Consider the following 15,067-nt stretch of genomic DNA (forward strand, 5'->3'; position numbering starts at 1 on the left):
AGAAGTGCCACCATCTTCAAAGGTAACAATTCATCCTTCATATTTTTCAAGGGAGGTGAAGTAGGATTTGTCACCTAACATATGATGAGAGCACCCACTATCAAGGTACCACATGTGTGAATCACGTGCTTTTAGAGCAGCGCGAACAACAAAACGAGTCAAATTATCCTTTCTCATCCATATCTTTTTGGTGTTAATAAAATCAAGACTGGCGGTCTGGGTAAATGTCTTAGCGTTGTGAACACCCTCATGAATCTTGGTGTTCTGCCTAGACATGTAAGGTTGTCTCCTAACCCAAAAAGTATTATAATTTCTACCATTTTGAGACACCTTATCAAACAACTCAAAGCAATAAGGACGAATGTGGCCATACCTACCACAATGATGACAAAAAAAAAAGGTTTTACCTCCCTTTTGTTGATCTTACCCCCGTTAGGCAGATGACAAAAGAGAGATCACCCAGTTGCACCTTCAATTTTCCTTTTGCTTGAGTCTTTAGGTCATGTGATATAAAGGCATGTCCCTTGTGTGCTGTCATATTACCATAGCCTAGTCCACTTTTATCACACCCCATTTGTTGAGACCTGACGATGTCTTCTAATGTCTTGGAACCTTTGTTCCACATGGCAATTGTGGCTCTAGCATCTCTAAGTTCTTCATCTTTTTGACCAACCATCTCTTCCAATGTAGCTTGTGACATCTCAAGGTTTTCAATCTTCTCCTCATATATGGCATATATTTTCAGAAGTTCATTCCTTTCGGTCTCACAAGATAAAAGTTTCCCACATAGGTCTTGCCTGTCATTAGAGATCTTGATGACATTCTACTTTGCTGTTGCAATTTCTCTCCTTTTAGCTTGACATTCTCGTTTTCACATGCTTTGAGCTTAAGAGTGAGTTTGTCATTGATTTTGGACAAATTCAGAGATTCAACATAAAGCTTTTCATAAGCTTGTTGTAAATCATCACCATCAATCTCTTCATTGTCTTCTGATGTTTCATCATCTTCTTTTTGCTCCTCTTTCTCCTGGACCTCATCTAGTCGAGCAACTAAGGCAGGAAAGGTGATAGATGGTGGTGAAGATGACTTGCCTCTTTCATGAAATTGACTCAGAATGTCCCATGCATCTTTGGCCTTTGTGTAATGAGTAACTCGTTGTTGTTCTTCGTCAGAAATTGCTTCACGAATGGTAGTCAGAACTCTTTGATTGCTCGGATTGGCAATGCTCTCAACATCCTCTTCAATGGCTTGCCAGCCCATAGGGTCGTTAGCTTTTAGAAACATCCTCATTATGATCTTCCAGAACAAGTAATTACTCCTATCAAAGGTAGGAGCACGGTGCATATTATGACCACAAGCAAATTCCACTGGCTTTGGAGGAGGTTGAATGAGAGTGGACCAAAATGCCATGTAAGTACTATCTCCGTCTTCACTGGCTTCGGTTTCTTCGGGTTCTTACTCTGACCTGCTTTCATCATCTCAAGCCACTGTATAAACTTTCTTCCGATTCTTTTTCGATGGACATTCAAGAGCAATATGTCCAAACTCTTGACATTTATAACACTTGACCCCTTGCCCCTTCACAATCTTCCTTTTAATTTTTGGAGCAAGTTTTGGTGGAAAAGTTTTGGGTTTTTCATTACTCTTATCTTTTGAAATAGGATCATTAAAACTAGGCTTTTTTTAAAAAAAAAAAAATTTGAACTGTTTAGTGAACATTACTGTCATCTTAGACTCTAGATCAAACTCAATCTCAGGAGTTTTTGCAGTCTCATGAGTACTAGTGAAAGCCACACTATCTTTTTGTTTTTTCTTAGAAATCTGGTGGGCTTCATAAGTCTGTAAGTTTCCAATCCATTGATCAAGCTTGAGGGTATCAACATTCTGAGCCTTCTCAATAGCTGTCACTTTTGATTAGAACCTCTCCGGTAAAGACCTCAAAATTTTTCCAACAACCATAGCTTCAGGGATTTTTTCACTGAGTGTGAAATAGGAACTCACAATGTCACTAAGTTTAGCATAAAAATCATCAAACGTCTTATCATCATGCATAAGAAGAGTTTCAAAGGCAAAGGTGAGACGTTGAAGTTTTGACCTTTTAACAGACGTAGTACCCTTGTGAATTGTTTCAAGAATGTCCCAAGCCTCTTTTGCTACCTCACACGTGCAAATATGACGAAACTCTTCAAGTGTGACGGAGCAAAAAAGGGAATTGAGAGCCTTGCAGTTCCAACTCGAGTTTTGATAATCGAATGCGTCCCATTTATCAAGGGGTTTGGGAATATCAACACCATCAATGGTGACAATAGGTTCACTCCACCAATAGATTACACAGTACCAAACTTTCTCATCGATAGATTTTAAAAATGCTCTCATACGAGCTTTCCAATAAGAATAGTTTATACCATCAAGTAACGGAGGTCTATGGGTCGAGTTACCTTCGCGAATTGAATCCATATCACCGATCACACAAAATCACACTCCTATAGTTTTGATGAAAAACAAAGAGTGACCTGCTTTGATACCAATTGAAAAACCTAAGGGATTCGTGATTAGATCAAGATTTAATTGTACCAGTTCCCAAATAATTAAAACTGACAATCTAAATCATCAAGCACGTACGACCGTGATTTAGATTGTTTTTTAAAAAAACAATAAATCGACACAAACGATTTTTACGTGGAAAAACCACAATTGGAGCACCGACAATTGTGATCAAAAAATCACAGGCGAAACGTCACAAATCAATCCACTATTGAAGAAAGAAAGATTACAAAAATACCAAACAAATTACCCACACGTTGTCAATTTGTCTTCAAATCTTCTGAATACACCGCAACCTTCGTCTCAGAATTGATTAGATTGATGTTGAATCCACAACATCCATTGTCGAATCAATGACTGCGCATAGCATCAAACTCCTTCGACTCCTCTGTGCTTGATTCTTCGGATTCCACCGAAGATGAACACTTTTAAATATGAACAATCAAACTCCTTGATGTGTGTTTATCAAAACATGAGTTTAATACTCAATCAAAACATCAAGGAAAACTAGCAAACAGACCCAAAAGAAAACCCTAAAATCCTTAAAGAAGATCTGAAAAAATGTAACCCTAAAATTGACTTAATCAAGTATTTATAGAAAACAGGGACTGCGAAGCTCGCTCGAGCGAGGAACCAAATACGCGTGTTTTCCTTAAGTGGTGTCGCTCGAGCCAAGCTTCCATCGCTCGAGCAAACAATCCTCCTTCCCAGAACTTTTGCAAACCAAAGCAACTTCTGGGAGCAGAACATCTTCGCTCGAGCCAAGACTCATTCACTCGAGTGGGCAAGGCAAAATAACTAGGAAAATTACAACTCAATTAAACAAGTTTTTTTGTGGGATTGACAAGACTAAGGGACCTAACAAATTCCATTGCAACAACGAACAAAGAATTCAAAATAACCTTGAAACCTAATTCGAAATCAGAAATCGGAGATCAAAATCCAATCTCCACCTAAAAATAGGAAATCAAAACCCAATCTCCACCAAAACATCAAAAAAATCTAATCTTCAATTACCAAATCAAAATCAACGTATTTATATGGGAGGGAAAATTAGGTATTTTACTATATGAAAAACAGGTAAAGGACCTTAGCCGTAAAAAATATTATGGACTTCTCTTATTACCCAAAGTTAGAGAGAGATGTTAGACCAATTTTCCCAAATAGTTGTCAAATGCGTTTTCCTTTCAATAAAAAAACATAAAATACAAACATTATCACACATAACCTTAATATATGTATATATATATTTTGTTTTGAAGATGTTCCTGTGAAGTTGGAAAACTATGCTAATCAAGGCCACAATAAAAGTGACATTGAAAATCCAGTTAACAGCTCTCAAGTTATTACACAGAAACACAGCTGGGCTCGAATTTTGGGGGCAAACTTCCGCAATTCTGGTTTGTTATGAATTCCTTATTAACTCAACTTGAATAAAGGCATGCTATGGATGAAGTTTGGCGAATATAGGAATTCGCAACAATTCAATATTATTTGTGCTATACAAACATACTTAGTAGTTTACTTGTTTGATGTATGGGATAAAATAATATTTTTTTTATAAAATTTAATTAATTATTTATATATATGTTTATATGTACATATATAATATTTTGGGTAAATTACAATCACTTTCCATGAGGTTGTGAAAAAATTGCCTCACACTTTTGTCATAATTATATTGATTTCCCTTGAGATTTTAATTCACATAATAATTAGGCCATTTTTTATCAATAATTCATTAGACATATAAATGAAAAAAATAATATTACCATTTTTTTATACTAAAATGTATAATTATATTTGCTTATTTCAGTGTCTACCAACTATCCGTATTAGTTTGGTCGTTTTAGCCTTACTAAAAAATAAAAAATAAAAAGTTTACCTCAAGGGCAATTAGTATAATCTACCAATTATTTTTTTTTTTAAATATTGTGATGTATGCAATGCAAATTAATAATATTAGCTCTATTGTGATATAAAATGTCATCTAAATATGGGTAAATTAATGTAAATTACACTGATCTCCCTTGCAAACTAAAGTTTGGGAAAAATACAGTTAACCTTATAAATTTGACATAATTACACAAATCTCCTTTGTAGTAATGATCAAAGTAATGCAAATATTAGACAGACACTAAAGTAAACAAAAATAAATATATATTTTAGTAGAAAAAAGATGACAATATCATCTTTTGATCCATACGACTAACAAATTATTGACCAAAACTAGCCTAAGAGTTATTAGAATTAAAATCTCAAGAGAGACCCGTATAATTAAGTCAAAAGTATGGAACTAACTGTATTTTATTCAAACCTCAACTGAGGTCAATGTAATTTACCCTTTAAATAAATATACATATGATCATTTTAGTCTCATTATTTATGTTTGTTTGTACACATAAATAAAAGGGTAAATTACACCCACCTATGTAAGGTTTAGAAATAATACAGTTAGCTCTAAACTTTTAACATAATTACACTAAATAACACTTAGACCATTTTTTATCAATAATTTATTAGTTGTATAGAAAAAAATGTTATTATCTCTTTTTATTAAAGTGTATATTTATCCACAGTCTATATTATTTTTTGGTCGCTTTAGTCGTATTAAAAAGGAAGTTAGTGTAATTATGTTAAAAGTGTAGGGGTTAATTGAAATTTTTTTCAAACCTCAGGTGAGATCAGTATAATTTACCCTAAATAAAATTGTTTTAAAAGGTATGTTGTGAACTATGCAATGCAAACAAATATTTTTAGTCATATTGTTTTATAAATATGCAATGCACCCCTAGTTACGATTTTTGTGTCTTTGGTTATGATATATTGTGTTGTTAGTTATAACTCATTGTGATATTAGTTGACGTTATTTTGGTTATGATGCGAGAGTTATTTATTATACTTTATGTAGTGTTTAGTTATAATTCTTTTCTTTTCTTTTTTTTTTAGTTATAACTCCCATAATACCAAGTTATGCCATTTGTGATAATCAAACCCACAAATGACATAACTTGCATATGGTACCATAGCATTACCCTAGATTATAATATTGTAAATGGATTGTGATCCTCTCCATTGCATATTTGTAATGGAGAGGTTCCATTATATTATCTAATGGTGAGTGCAATGATTTTTTTTAAATTAAAAATAATTATAAATTTACATTTTAAGTTTTTATAATTGGCAATCTCATTTGACAAAACTCATTTTCAACTGTAATTTTATTCGCTCTTTTGTTTTAGTAAGGCTATGAGTGTTTAGATATGAATCCAACCCAAGTTGTGCCTGTGTAGAGGAGTTTGTGTTGACATTCCATATCTTGAGCATTCCCTGTTTGCCACTGCGTTGACTATGTACGGGGATCGAGCTCAAGCGGTGATGTGGTTCAACTAGTATCTTCGTTTGCAAACTGAACTTCTGGAAAAATATGTTTTACTGCTCAAGCGGTGGATGTTGCGCTCAAGTGGTTTGCCTATATGTGAGCACCGCCTTTACTTACACCACTCGAGCAGTAAAGTGTGCACTCTAATGGTCTTCGTGGATCTATTTAGTATAAAGTGCATCGTTTGTTGTTTTTAGGGTTTAACCCGTCTAGATTCTCAGAGAGGAGTAAAAAACAAAGTGTGCTATATTGGAGGGTGTTTATATATGAGTTTTCTCGATGATTTGAGGGTGATCTATTGATCAATAAGTTTCATATTGACTATCATCAAGGGTTGTTGATTTGAGGTTGCAAATGGTGGTCAGAGATTAGCGATGATGCGAAACAAAAGTGGAGGACATGCAAGCTAGAGAAGAAAAGGGTTGCTAGTGGCTTTATTATCGACATGTACACATGCCTAAGAAAACTTCCTAGTAGTCTTTCCAAAAGGATGTGGGATTCTTCAAACATTTCAAAATAAGTACAAAAATTTCTTAGTAAGTTTTAGGCAAATGTATAATTTCAAACTATAACAGTCCACAAAAAAAAACTTCTTAGTGTACTTTTTTCAAAGTAACACTCCAATATAACACTTCCTAAAAAAGATGTGAGATTTTTCAAACTATTCCAAAAGAATGTGGAATGCTTTAGACATTCTAAATTGAGTAAAAAATCTTCTTAGTAAGGTTTGAGCAAATGTATAATTTCAAACTGGTGGGATTTTTCAAACATTTAAAAATGAATACAAAAACCCTTTAGTAAGTTTTGGGCAAATGTATAATTTCAAATTGTAGGGCTTTGATTTGGAATGGCTTAAAATGTGAGATTCTTCAAACATTCCAAAATGAGTACAAAAACGCCTTAGTAAATTTTTGGCAAATGTCTAATTTCAAACCGTGAGGATTTCGGTCATTTATGGGTATTAACTAGCATCCACAAGTGTAAACTATAGGGTTATATTTTCATTTCCACACAAAAAAGACTGTTGGGTTTATTAGATTATTTGGAGGACTTATTGGTTACTAAAATATGAAAATGAGATTTATTGGTACTTCCCCTAAATTAGAAAGAATAACAATCTTAAAATTAAAGAACGATTTTAATTTTTTATTTACTTTTATTCATTTTGAATAAAAGTTATGTTGCAACTGTAGATTTGAGGGTAGTAATATATTAATAAATTCAAATTAAAATATTAAATTTTCAAAATAAAAACAAATAATTTAATTTCATAGATGGTTGGATTAGGAAAGATACAGCTAAATTAATTGATGAAAGACTGTATTAGAATTTTATATGAATAAGAATTTTAATTGGATAATAAATAATTTAAAATAGTGGAATAATTTTGATACCTTTAGACGTGACACATTAAAAATATAAAGTTATATAAAGTGGCACATAGGTGCAAGACAAAATTTGGGAGGTAAACAATTAGCATATAGATTTATTTATTTTTAATTACATTTTCAAGCTAATATATTAGAGTGATATTATACATAATTTCATTTTTTATCTCATTTTTTCACTTCAAGAGATACAAAGTAATGGGGTTCACATGCATAAATGCACATGAGCCCATTGACTTATGTCTAAAAATGAGGAAAGAAGATAAAAAAAATAAAATTATGTGTAACATTTTTCAACACAATAATACCTTTAGAGCTTTGGAAATTACATCCCCTCATAAAGGTTAATAATCGCAATATAAAAAATTCCCCAATGTTAGTTGACACTTAAATCAACTAACATATTTTACTGGTATTGTCACGCCCCAAGCTCTGTGACAACGCCGCACACTCATATAAGTGAGCATGCAAGGCTAAGAATCCAATCACATAACCCATAAAATAAAATACTCAAATTAAATCTTTAATTGTCATAATGCCAGAATCTATAAAAATAAATAGTTCTCATATGAAAATGCCCACCAATTCCACTAATTTAATCCACTAACAAAACAATAATCCAAGTACTTAAATCATGGTCCTTGTAACGACCCGACCCTTTACACGTCATCGATATTGTCCGCTTTGGGTCATGCCCGCACGGATTTGTTCTTCCCAGTGGGTTACCCATCCTAAAACTACTCCAGCCTAAGCACGCTTAACTGGGGAGTTCTAATAGGGATGGGTAACCCACTGGGAAGAACAAATCCGTGCGGGCATGACCCAAAGCGGACAATATCGATGACGTGTAAAGGGTCGGGTCGTTACAACTTGGTATCAGAGCCGACTCTCCGGAGTACCGAGTGTGGGCCCCTGGCGTCTCTCGGTGCATGTGGGCCGGCTTGCGAGCTGGCAGGCTACTGTACGGGGACGTGCAGCCTTATGGGGGGTGGATTGTAAGGCCCCGGTGTCCCACATCGGGAATGGAGGGGGAGTTCTTGGGCTATAAAAGTAAAAACCTGGACCCTTATATAGCATCGAGGCCTTTTCCCAAGTGGTGAAATCCCTATTAGAACTCCCCAGTTAAGCGTGCTTAGGCTGGAGTAGTTTTAGGATGGGTAACCCACTGGGAAGAACAAATCCGTGCGGGCATGACCCAAAGCGGACAATATCGATGACGTGTAAAGGGTCGGGTCGTTACAGTCCTACTCTCGGCACTCCCACATGTAAAAAAGAAGATCCCGCGCAGCTCTACTCTTCAGAATCTGAAAAAAAAAATAAGGGTAAGCTAGATAGCCCAGTAAATAACCAACCATCACTGCTAGCTGGATCAAGTATACAAAAATAAATAAATAAATCGATAACCAATAAATATAATTTTTTATTCAGTTCAATAAATGAACAATTATTTGTAAGGTGGTTTTATAGCTAAAAATAAACAATGTACAATACATTTTAAATGAAAAGCCAACAAGATAATTCAAAGTAATTCGTTGTTCAAATCGATGGTTCGATATTCAGATGGGTCGATGATTTGATTCACAAAACCCAAGTCTTATTGACTACGGTCACATAGCCCGTGACAAGGCCCAGAACCACACATAGGCCGGTGGTAAAGCCCCAAAAGAAACTAGTTTCTGTGCCAATAAATAACCCCCATTGGCTAGGGTCCAAATCATAGTCAGACTAGAGTGATGTTCAAAATTCAAACAATACACAACTTTTAAATAAAACATTCGATATTTTTAGAATAAACGTTTAGTACAATTTTCAGAATAGTTTCACCAAATATTCAAATAATTTTCATAATAATATTCGATGTTGTTTTATACTTGACCCATATTTTATTTTAAGAGAACACGAAGGCTATAAATAAATATTTATAATTTTAAACGATTCGATAGGAATAAAAATGAACCAACAGTGATAGAGGGTTACTTACCTTCAAACAACTAAAATAATATTTTCCAAGCTAATCTCAATTTACCAAGATCCACCTCAATCTCACAAACCTAATAAAATATTACACCGCATAAACAATTATTATGTGCATCCATCCATCTCTTCTTGTAACAACAATAGAATAAATTAACCCAATAGTCTATTAGGAACTCCCACAATTTAGCATCAAAACAAAGCCATTACGGTTTCGGAAATTCTCAACCCATATTATTCTATTGTTGTTTATATACACGTAACAATTTGTAATTGCTTGTAGTCAATCGTGTATCCCACAAATACACCACCATTAAACTTAACCCATCACATATCAATCTCAAAATATGAACCACCCAAATGGGATGCAAAATACACTCTAAAATTGAGCAAAATTGAGACTCCCAACATAGACTATATCAATATATCTATTTAATCATATATGCCCATAAAATCATCTATCGATATATTAACACTAAAATCATAGATAGGAATACAATAAAATAAATCTTACCTAAGTGATGAATAAAGCAAAACCACCACTCTTATGAATCCTCCCACTTCCTTGGTTTGGGTTTCTTTTCTTTAATTTTAAACTTTTCCAAACCCTTGCTTGCTGCCTTCACCTTCAACTCTTCCAAACCCTTTCTGCAGCACAAGCCTCTCTTCTCTTTTTCTTTTCTTTTTTCTTTTACCTTCTCAAACCCTAGCCGCCTATGGAGCAATTCACAGCCTCTGTTTTGTTTGTTCTCCAAGACTTAAAGCCACAATAGGTGGGCTTATTAACCTAATTTCGCAAAGTTACAAAATTACCCATCTAAGTAATAGGAAATATAATGCCATCTCATAACTAATTCTTTGATATTAATAAATGACCCATATAAATTAATTTAATTACTAATCTATCAAATAAAATAATCATATTTAAAACTTGGGTATTACATCCTTCCCTCCTTAAAAGAAATTTCGTCCTCGAAATTTGACATGCCTGTAGTCTCAAAAAGTTGTGGATACTTTTGTCTCATTTCATCCTCAAGTTCCCAAGTTGCTTCTCTTTCCGAGTGATTTAAACCGTAACGTAGTGGATGACTCGACGCCTCAAAACCTGCTCCTTCTTATCAACAATTCTTATAGGGTGTTCTTCATAGGTCAAATCCTCTGCAACGGTGCATAATCAATCACATGATTGGGATTCGGTATATACTTCCTCAACATCGAAACATGGAAGACATTATGAACTCTAACTAGTGAAGGTGGTAGGGCAAGTCTGGAAGCTACCTCTCCCATTTGATCTAAAACCTCAAGTGGTCCAATAAATCTAGGACTCAATTTACCACGAACACCAAACCTCATTACTCTTTTCATAGGAGACACCTTAAGGAACATATGGTCTCCAACCCCAAACACCAAATCGCGTCTCCTGTTATCTGCATAACTTTTCTGTCTACTCTGTGCAATGCGAAGTCGCTCTCTAATAAGATTGATCTTGTCCACTATTTGTTGCACAATCTCAGGCCCTAACAACTTCCTTTCGCCCACATCATCCCAATAAATAGGTGATCTACACTTTCGTCCATATAAAGCCTCATATGGTGCCATCTGAATGCTCGCATGATAACTATTATTATAAGAGAATTCCACTAAGGCCAAATGCTCATCCCAAGAACCTCCAAGATCATTAATACAGGCCCTCAACATGTCTTCCAAGGTTTGAATAGTTCTCTCTAACTGTCCATCAGTTTGAGGATGAAAGGCAGTGCTAAAATTCAAACTAGTGCCCAAAGCTATATGCAAACTCCTCCAAAACATAGATACAAATCTGCTATTTCTATCAGACACTATGGTCACCGGAATACCATGCAACTTCACAATCTCCTTGATATACAATTTTGCAAACTTCTCTAAGGAGAACCCTACCTTAAAAGCTAGAAAGTGAGCGGATTTGGTCAATCGATCGACGATAACCCAAATAGCATTGTTACCACCTTGGGTCCTAGGCAACCCTGTCACAAAATCCATGGTAATATGTTCCCACTCCTACTCGGGAAATAGGAAGGGGTTGTAACTTACCTGCAGGTCTCTGATGTTCAACTTTCACTTGTTGACATACCAAACATTGAGCAACATACTGAGCAATTTCCCTCTTCATATTATTCTACCAAAAGTTCCTCTTCAAGTCTTTATACATTTTAGTGCTCCCTGGATGTACAGTATACCCTGAACTGTGAGCTTTTCTCGGGATTTCTCTCTTGAGCTCTAAATCATTAGGCACACATAACCTCTCTCCAAATCTCAAGGTTCTATCTTTATGCATACAAAATTCCATCTGTAGCCCTATTTCCATTTCAGCCTTAAGTTTTTGCAACTGAGGATCTTTTCCCTGAGCATCTTTAATTCTATCAATCAATGTGGGTTGAACTCAAAGGTTTGCCAACTGCACTCCATGGTTATGCCATTTAATCTCGATATTTAACCTTCGCAAGTCCTCCAAGATATTCTTTTGGTTAGTGATCAAGGTAGCTAAATTACTTGGCGTCTTTCTACTCAAGGCATTGGCCACTGCATTGGCTTTTCCTGGGTGATAATTGATAGTCAAATCATAGTCCTTTAATAGCTCCAACCATCGCCTTTGCCTCATATTCAATTCTTTTTGAGTGAAAATATACTTCAGACTTTTATGATCAGTGAATATCTCACATTTCGCCCCATACAGTTAGTGCCTCCAGATTTTCAATGCAAACACCACTGTAGCCAACTCCGAATCATGCGTAGGATAATCTGCTCATATGGCTTCAACTGCCTAGATACATATTCCACTACCTTATCGTTCTGCATCAGGACACAACCCAAGCCCATCTTCGATGTATCACTATAGATGGTAAAACCTTCATCTCTGGACGGAACTATAAGTACTAGAGCACACACTAATCGACTCTTTAGATCCTGAAAACTCTTCTCATAATCATCAGACCATTCAAATTTAACCCTTTTTTGTGTTAAACGAGTCAAAGGCATAGAAATTCGGGAAAATCCCTCAATAAACCTTCTATAATATCCTGCTAAACCCAAGAAACTACGAATTTCAGTGACACTAGTAGGCCTATTCCACTCTACCACCGCCTCACTTTCTTGGGGTCAAGAGACACCCCGTCTTTAGATATCACATGACTCAAAAATGATACACTCTCCAGCCAAAATTCACACTTCCTTAATTTAGCAAATAATTTATTCTCCCTTAATAACTACAACACTATTCTCAGATGTTCTTCGTGCTGCTCTTTACTCTTTGAGTACACAAGAATGTCATCAATAAAAACTACCACAAACTGATCTAAGAAGGGTTTAAATACTTTGTTCATTAAATCCATAAAAGTTGCAGGCGTATTGGTCAACCCTAACGACATCACTAAAAATTCATAATGCCCATACCTAGTTCGAAAGGCTGTCTTAGGTATATCTTCCACCTTAACCTTCAACTAATGATATCTAGAACGAAGGTCAATCTTAGAAAAGACTTGTGCTCCTTGCAATTGATCAAATAGGTCATTTATCCTAGGCAAAGGATATTTATTTCGAATTGTCACCTTGTTTAACTCTTGATAATCAATGCAAAGGTGAAAACTACCATCCTTCTTTTTCACAAATAAAACGGGCATACCACAAGGAGAAACACTAGACCTAATAAAGCCCTTATCTAGTAACTCTTGTAATTGTTCCTTCAACTCTTGCCCCTGATTTTCTTCGACTGCTTGAGAACCACTACCAATATTAGTCACATTCCTTCACCGATTATTATTACCAGTCCGTCGATTCGTTTAACCCTGGTGTGTATTCCTAGCCATATTTGCCAATGTCTCCTCATGTTTCATTGCAACTTATATGCATCAATAATAAAACCTCATCTTATTCTATTCTCAAGTCCCTATAACATGTAAATAAAATTAATATTATATCAAATTATAAGCGTTCCCAATACTACATCTACCCAATCTCACCACTATTTTATACCAACTTTTAAAATTACAACTTGGCTCTGATACCATAAAATTGTCACGCCCCAAGCTCTGTGACAACGCCGCACACTCATATAAGTGAGCATGCAAGGCTAAGAATCCAATCACATAACCCATAAAATAAAATACTCAAATTAAATCTTTAATTGTCATAATGCCAGAATCTATAAAAATAAATAGTTCTCATATGAAAATGCCCACCAATTCCACTAATTTAATCCACTAACAAAACAATAATCCAAGTACTTAAATCATGGTCCTACTCTCGGCACTCCCACATGTAAAAAAGAAGATCCCGCGCAGCTCTACTCTTCAGAATCTGAAAAAAAAATAAGGGTAAGCTAGATAGCCCAGTAAATAACCAACCATCACTGCTAGCTGGATCAAGTATACAAAAATAAATAAATAAATCGATAACCAATAAATATAATTTTTTATTCAGTTCAATAAATGAACAATTATTTGTAAGGTGGTTTTATAGCTAAAAATAAACAATGTACAATACATTTTAAATGAAAAGCCAACAAGATAATTCAAAGTAATTCGTTGTTCAAATCGATGGTTCGATATTCAGATGGGTCGATGATTTGATTCACAAAACCCAAGTCTTATTGACTACGGTCACATAGCCCGTGACAAGGCCCAGAACCACACATAGGCCGGTGGTAAAGCCCCAAAAGAAACTAGTTTCTGTGCCAATAAATAACCCCCATTGGCTAGGGTCCAAATCATAGTCAGACTAGAGTGATGTTCAAAATTCAAACAATACACAACTTTTAAATAAAACATTCGATATTTTTAGAATAAACGTTTAGTACAATTTTCAGAATAGTTTCACCAAATATTCAAATAATTTTCATAATAATATTCGATGTTGTTTTATACTTGACCCATATTTTATTTTAAGAGAACAAGAAGGCTATAAATAAATATTTATAATTTTAAACGATTCGATAGGAATAAAAATGAACCAACAGTGATAGAGGGTTACTTACCTTCAAACAACTAAAATAATATTTTCCAAGCTAATCTCAATTTACCAAGATCCACCTCAATCTCACAAACCTAATAAAATATTACACCGCATAAACAATTATTATGTGCATCCATCCATCTCTTCTTGTAACAACAATAGAATAAATTAACCCAATAGTCTATTAGGAACTCCCACAATTTAGCATCAAAACAAAGCCATTACGGTTTCGGAAATTCTCAACCCATATTATTCTATTGTTGTTTATATACACGTAACAATTTGTAATTGCTTGTAGTCAATCGTGTATCCCACAAATACACCACCATTAAACTTAACCCATCACATATCAATCTCAAAATATGAACCACCCAAATGGGATGCAAAATACACTCTAAAATTGAGCAAAATTGAGACTCCCAACATAGACTATATCAATATATCTATTTAATCATATATGCCCATAAAATCATCTATCGATATATTAACACTAAAATCATAGATAGGAATACAATAAAATAAATCTTACCTAAGTGATGAATAAAGCAAAACCACCACTCTTATGAATCCTCCCACTTCCTTGGTTTGGGTTTCTTTTCTTTAATTTTAAACTTTTCCAAACCCTTGCTTGCTGCCTTCACCTTCAACTCTTCCAAACCCTTTCTGCAGCACAAGCCTCTCTTCTCTTTTTCTTTTCTTTTTTCTTTTACCTTCTCAAACCCTAGCCGCCTATGGAGCAATTCACAGCCTCTGTTTTGTTTGTTCTCCAAGACTTAAAGCCACAATAGGTGGG

The 15,067-nt window shown here is 34.9% G+C and overlaps 1 protein-coding gene across 2 annotated transcripts in view; it reads left to right on the top strand.

Moving 5' to 3' along the window:
- Positions 1 to 4,397, top strand: part of LOC114314678 (uncharacterized) — a 160,233-nt gene extending 155,836 nt beyond the window's left edge. The window contains exon 2 of one of the 2 annotated variants that reach the window (XR_014366017.1): positions 3,807 to 4,397. Coding sequence is in view for 1 of the 2 variants with exons in the window: in XM_082924235.1 (XP_082780361.1) it covers positions 3,807 to 3,955 (149 nt within the window). In the remaining variant the exon portion in view is untranslated. The remainder of the gene's footprint in view (positions 1 to 3,806) is intronic. The other variant, XM_082924235.1, reaches the window with a different exon arrangement.
- Positions 4,398 to 15,067: the final 10,670 nt, after the last annotated feature.

Source organism: Camellia sinensis, chromosome 4 (genome assembly GCF_055761805.1).
Source record: "Camellia sinensis isolate YWXY chromosome 4, ASM5576180v1, whole genome shotgun sequence".
Lineage (NCBI taxonomy): Eukaryota > Viridiplantae > Streptophyta > Magnoliopsida > Ericales > Theaceae > Camellia > Camellia sinensis.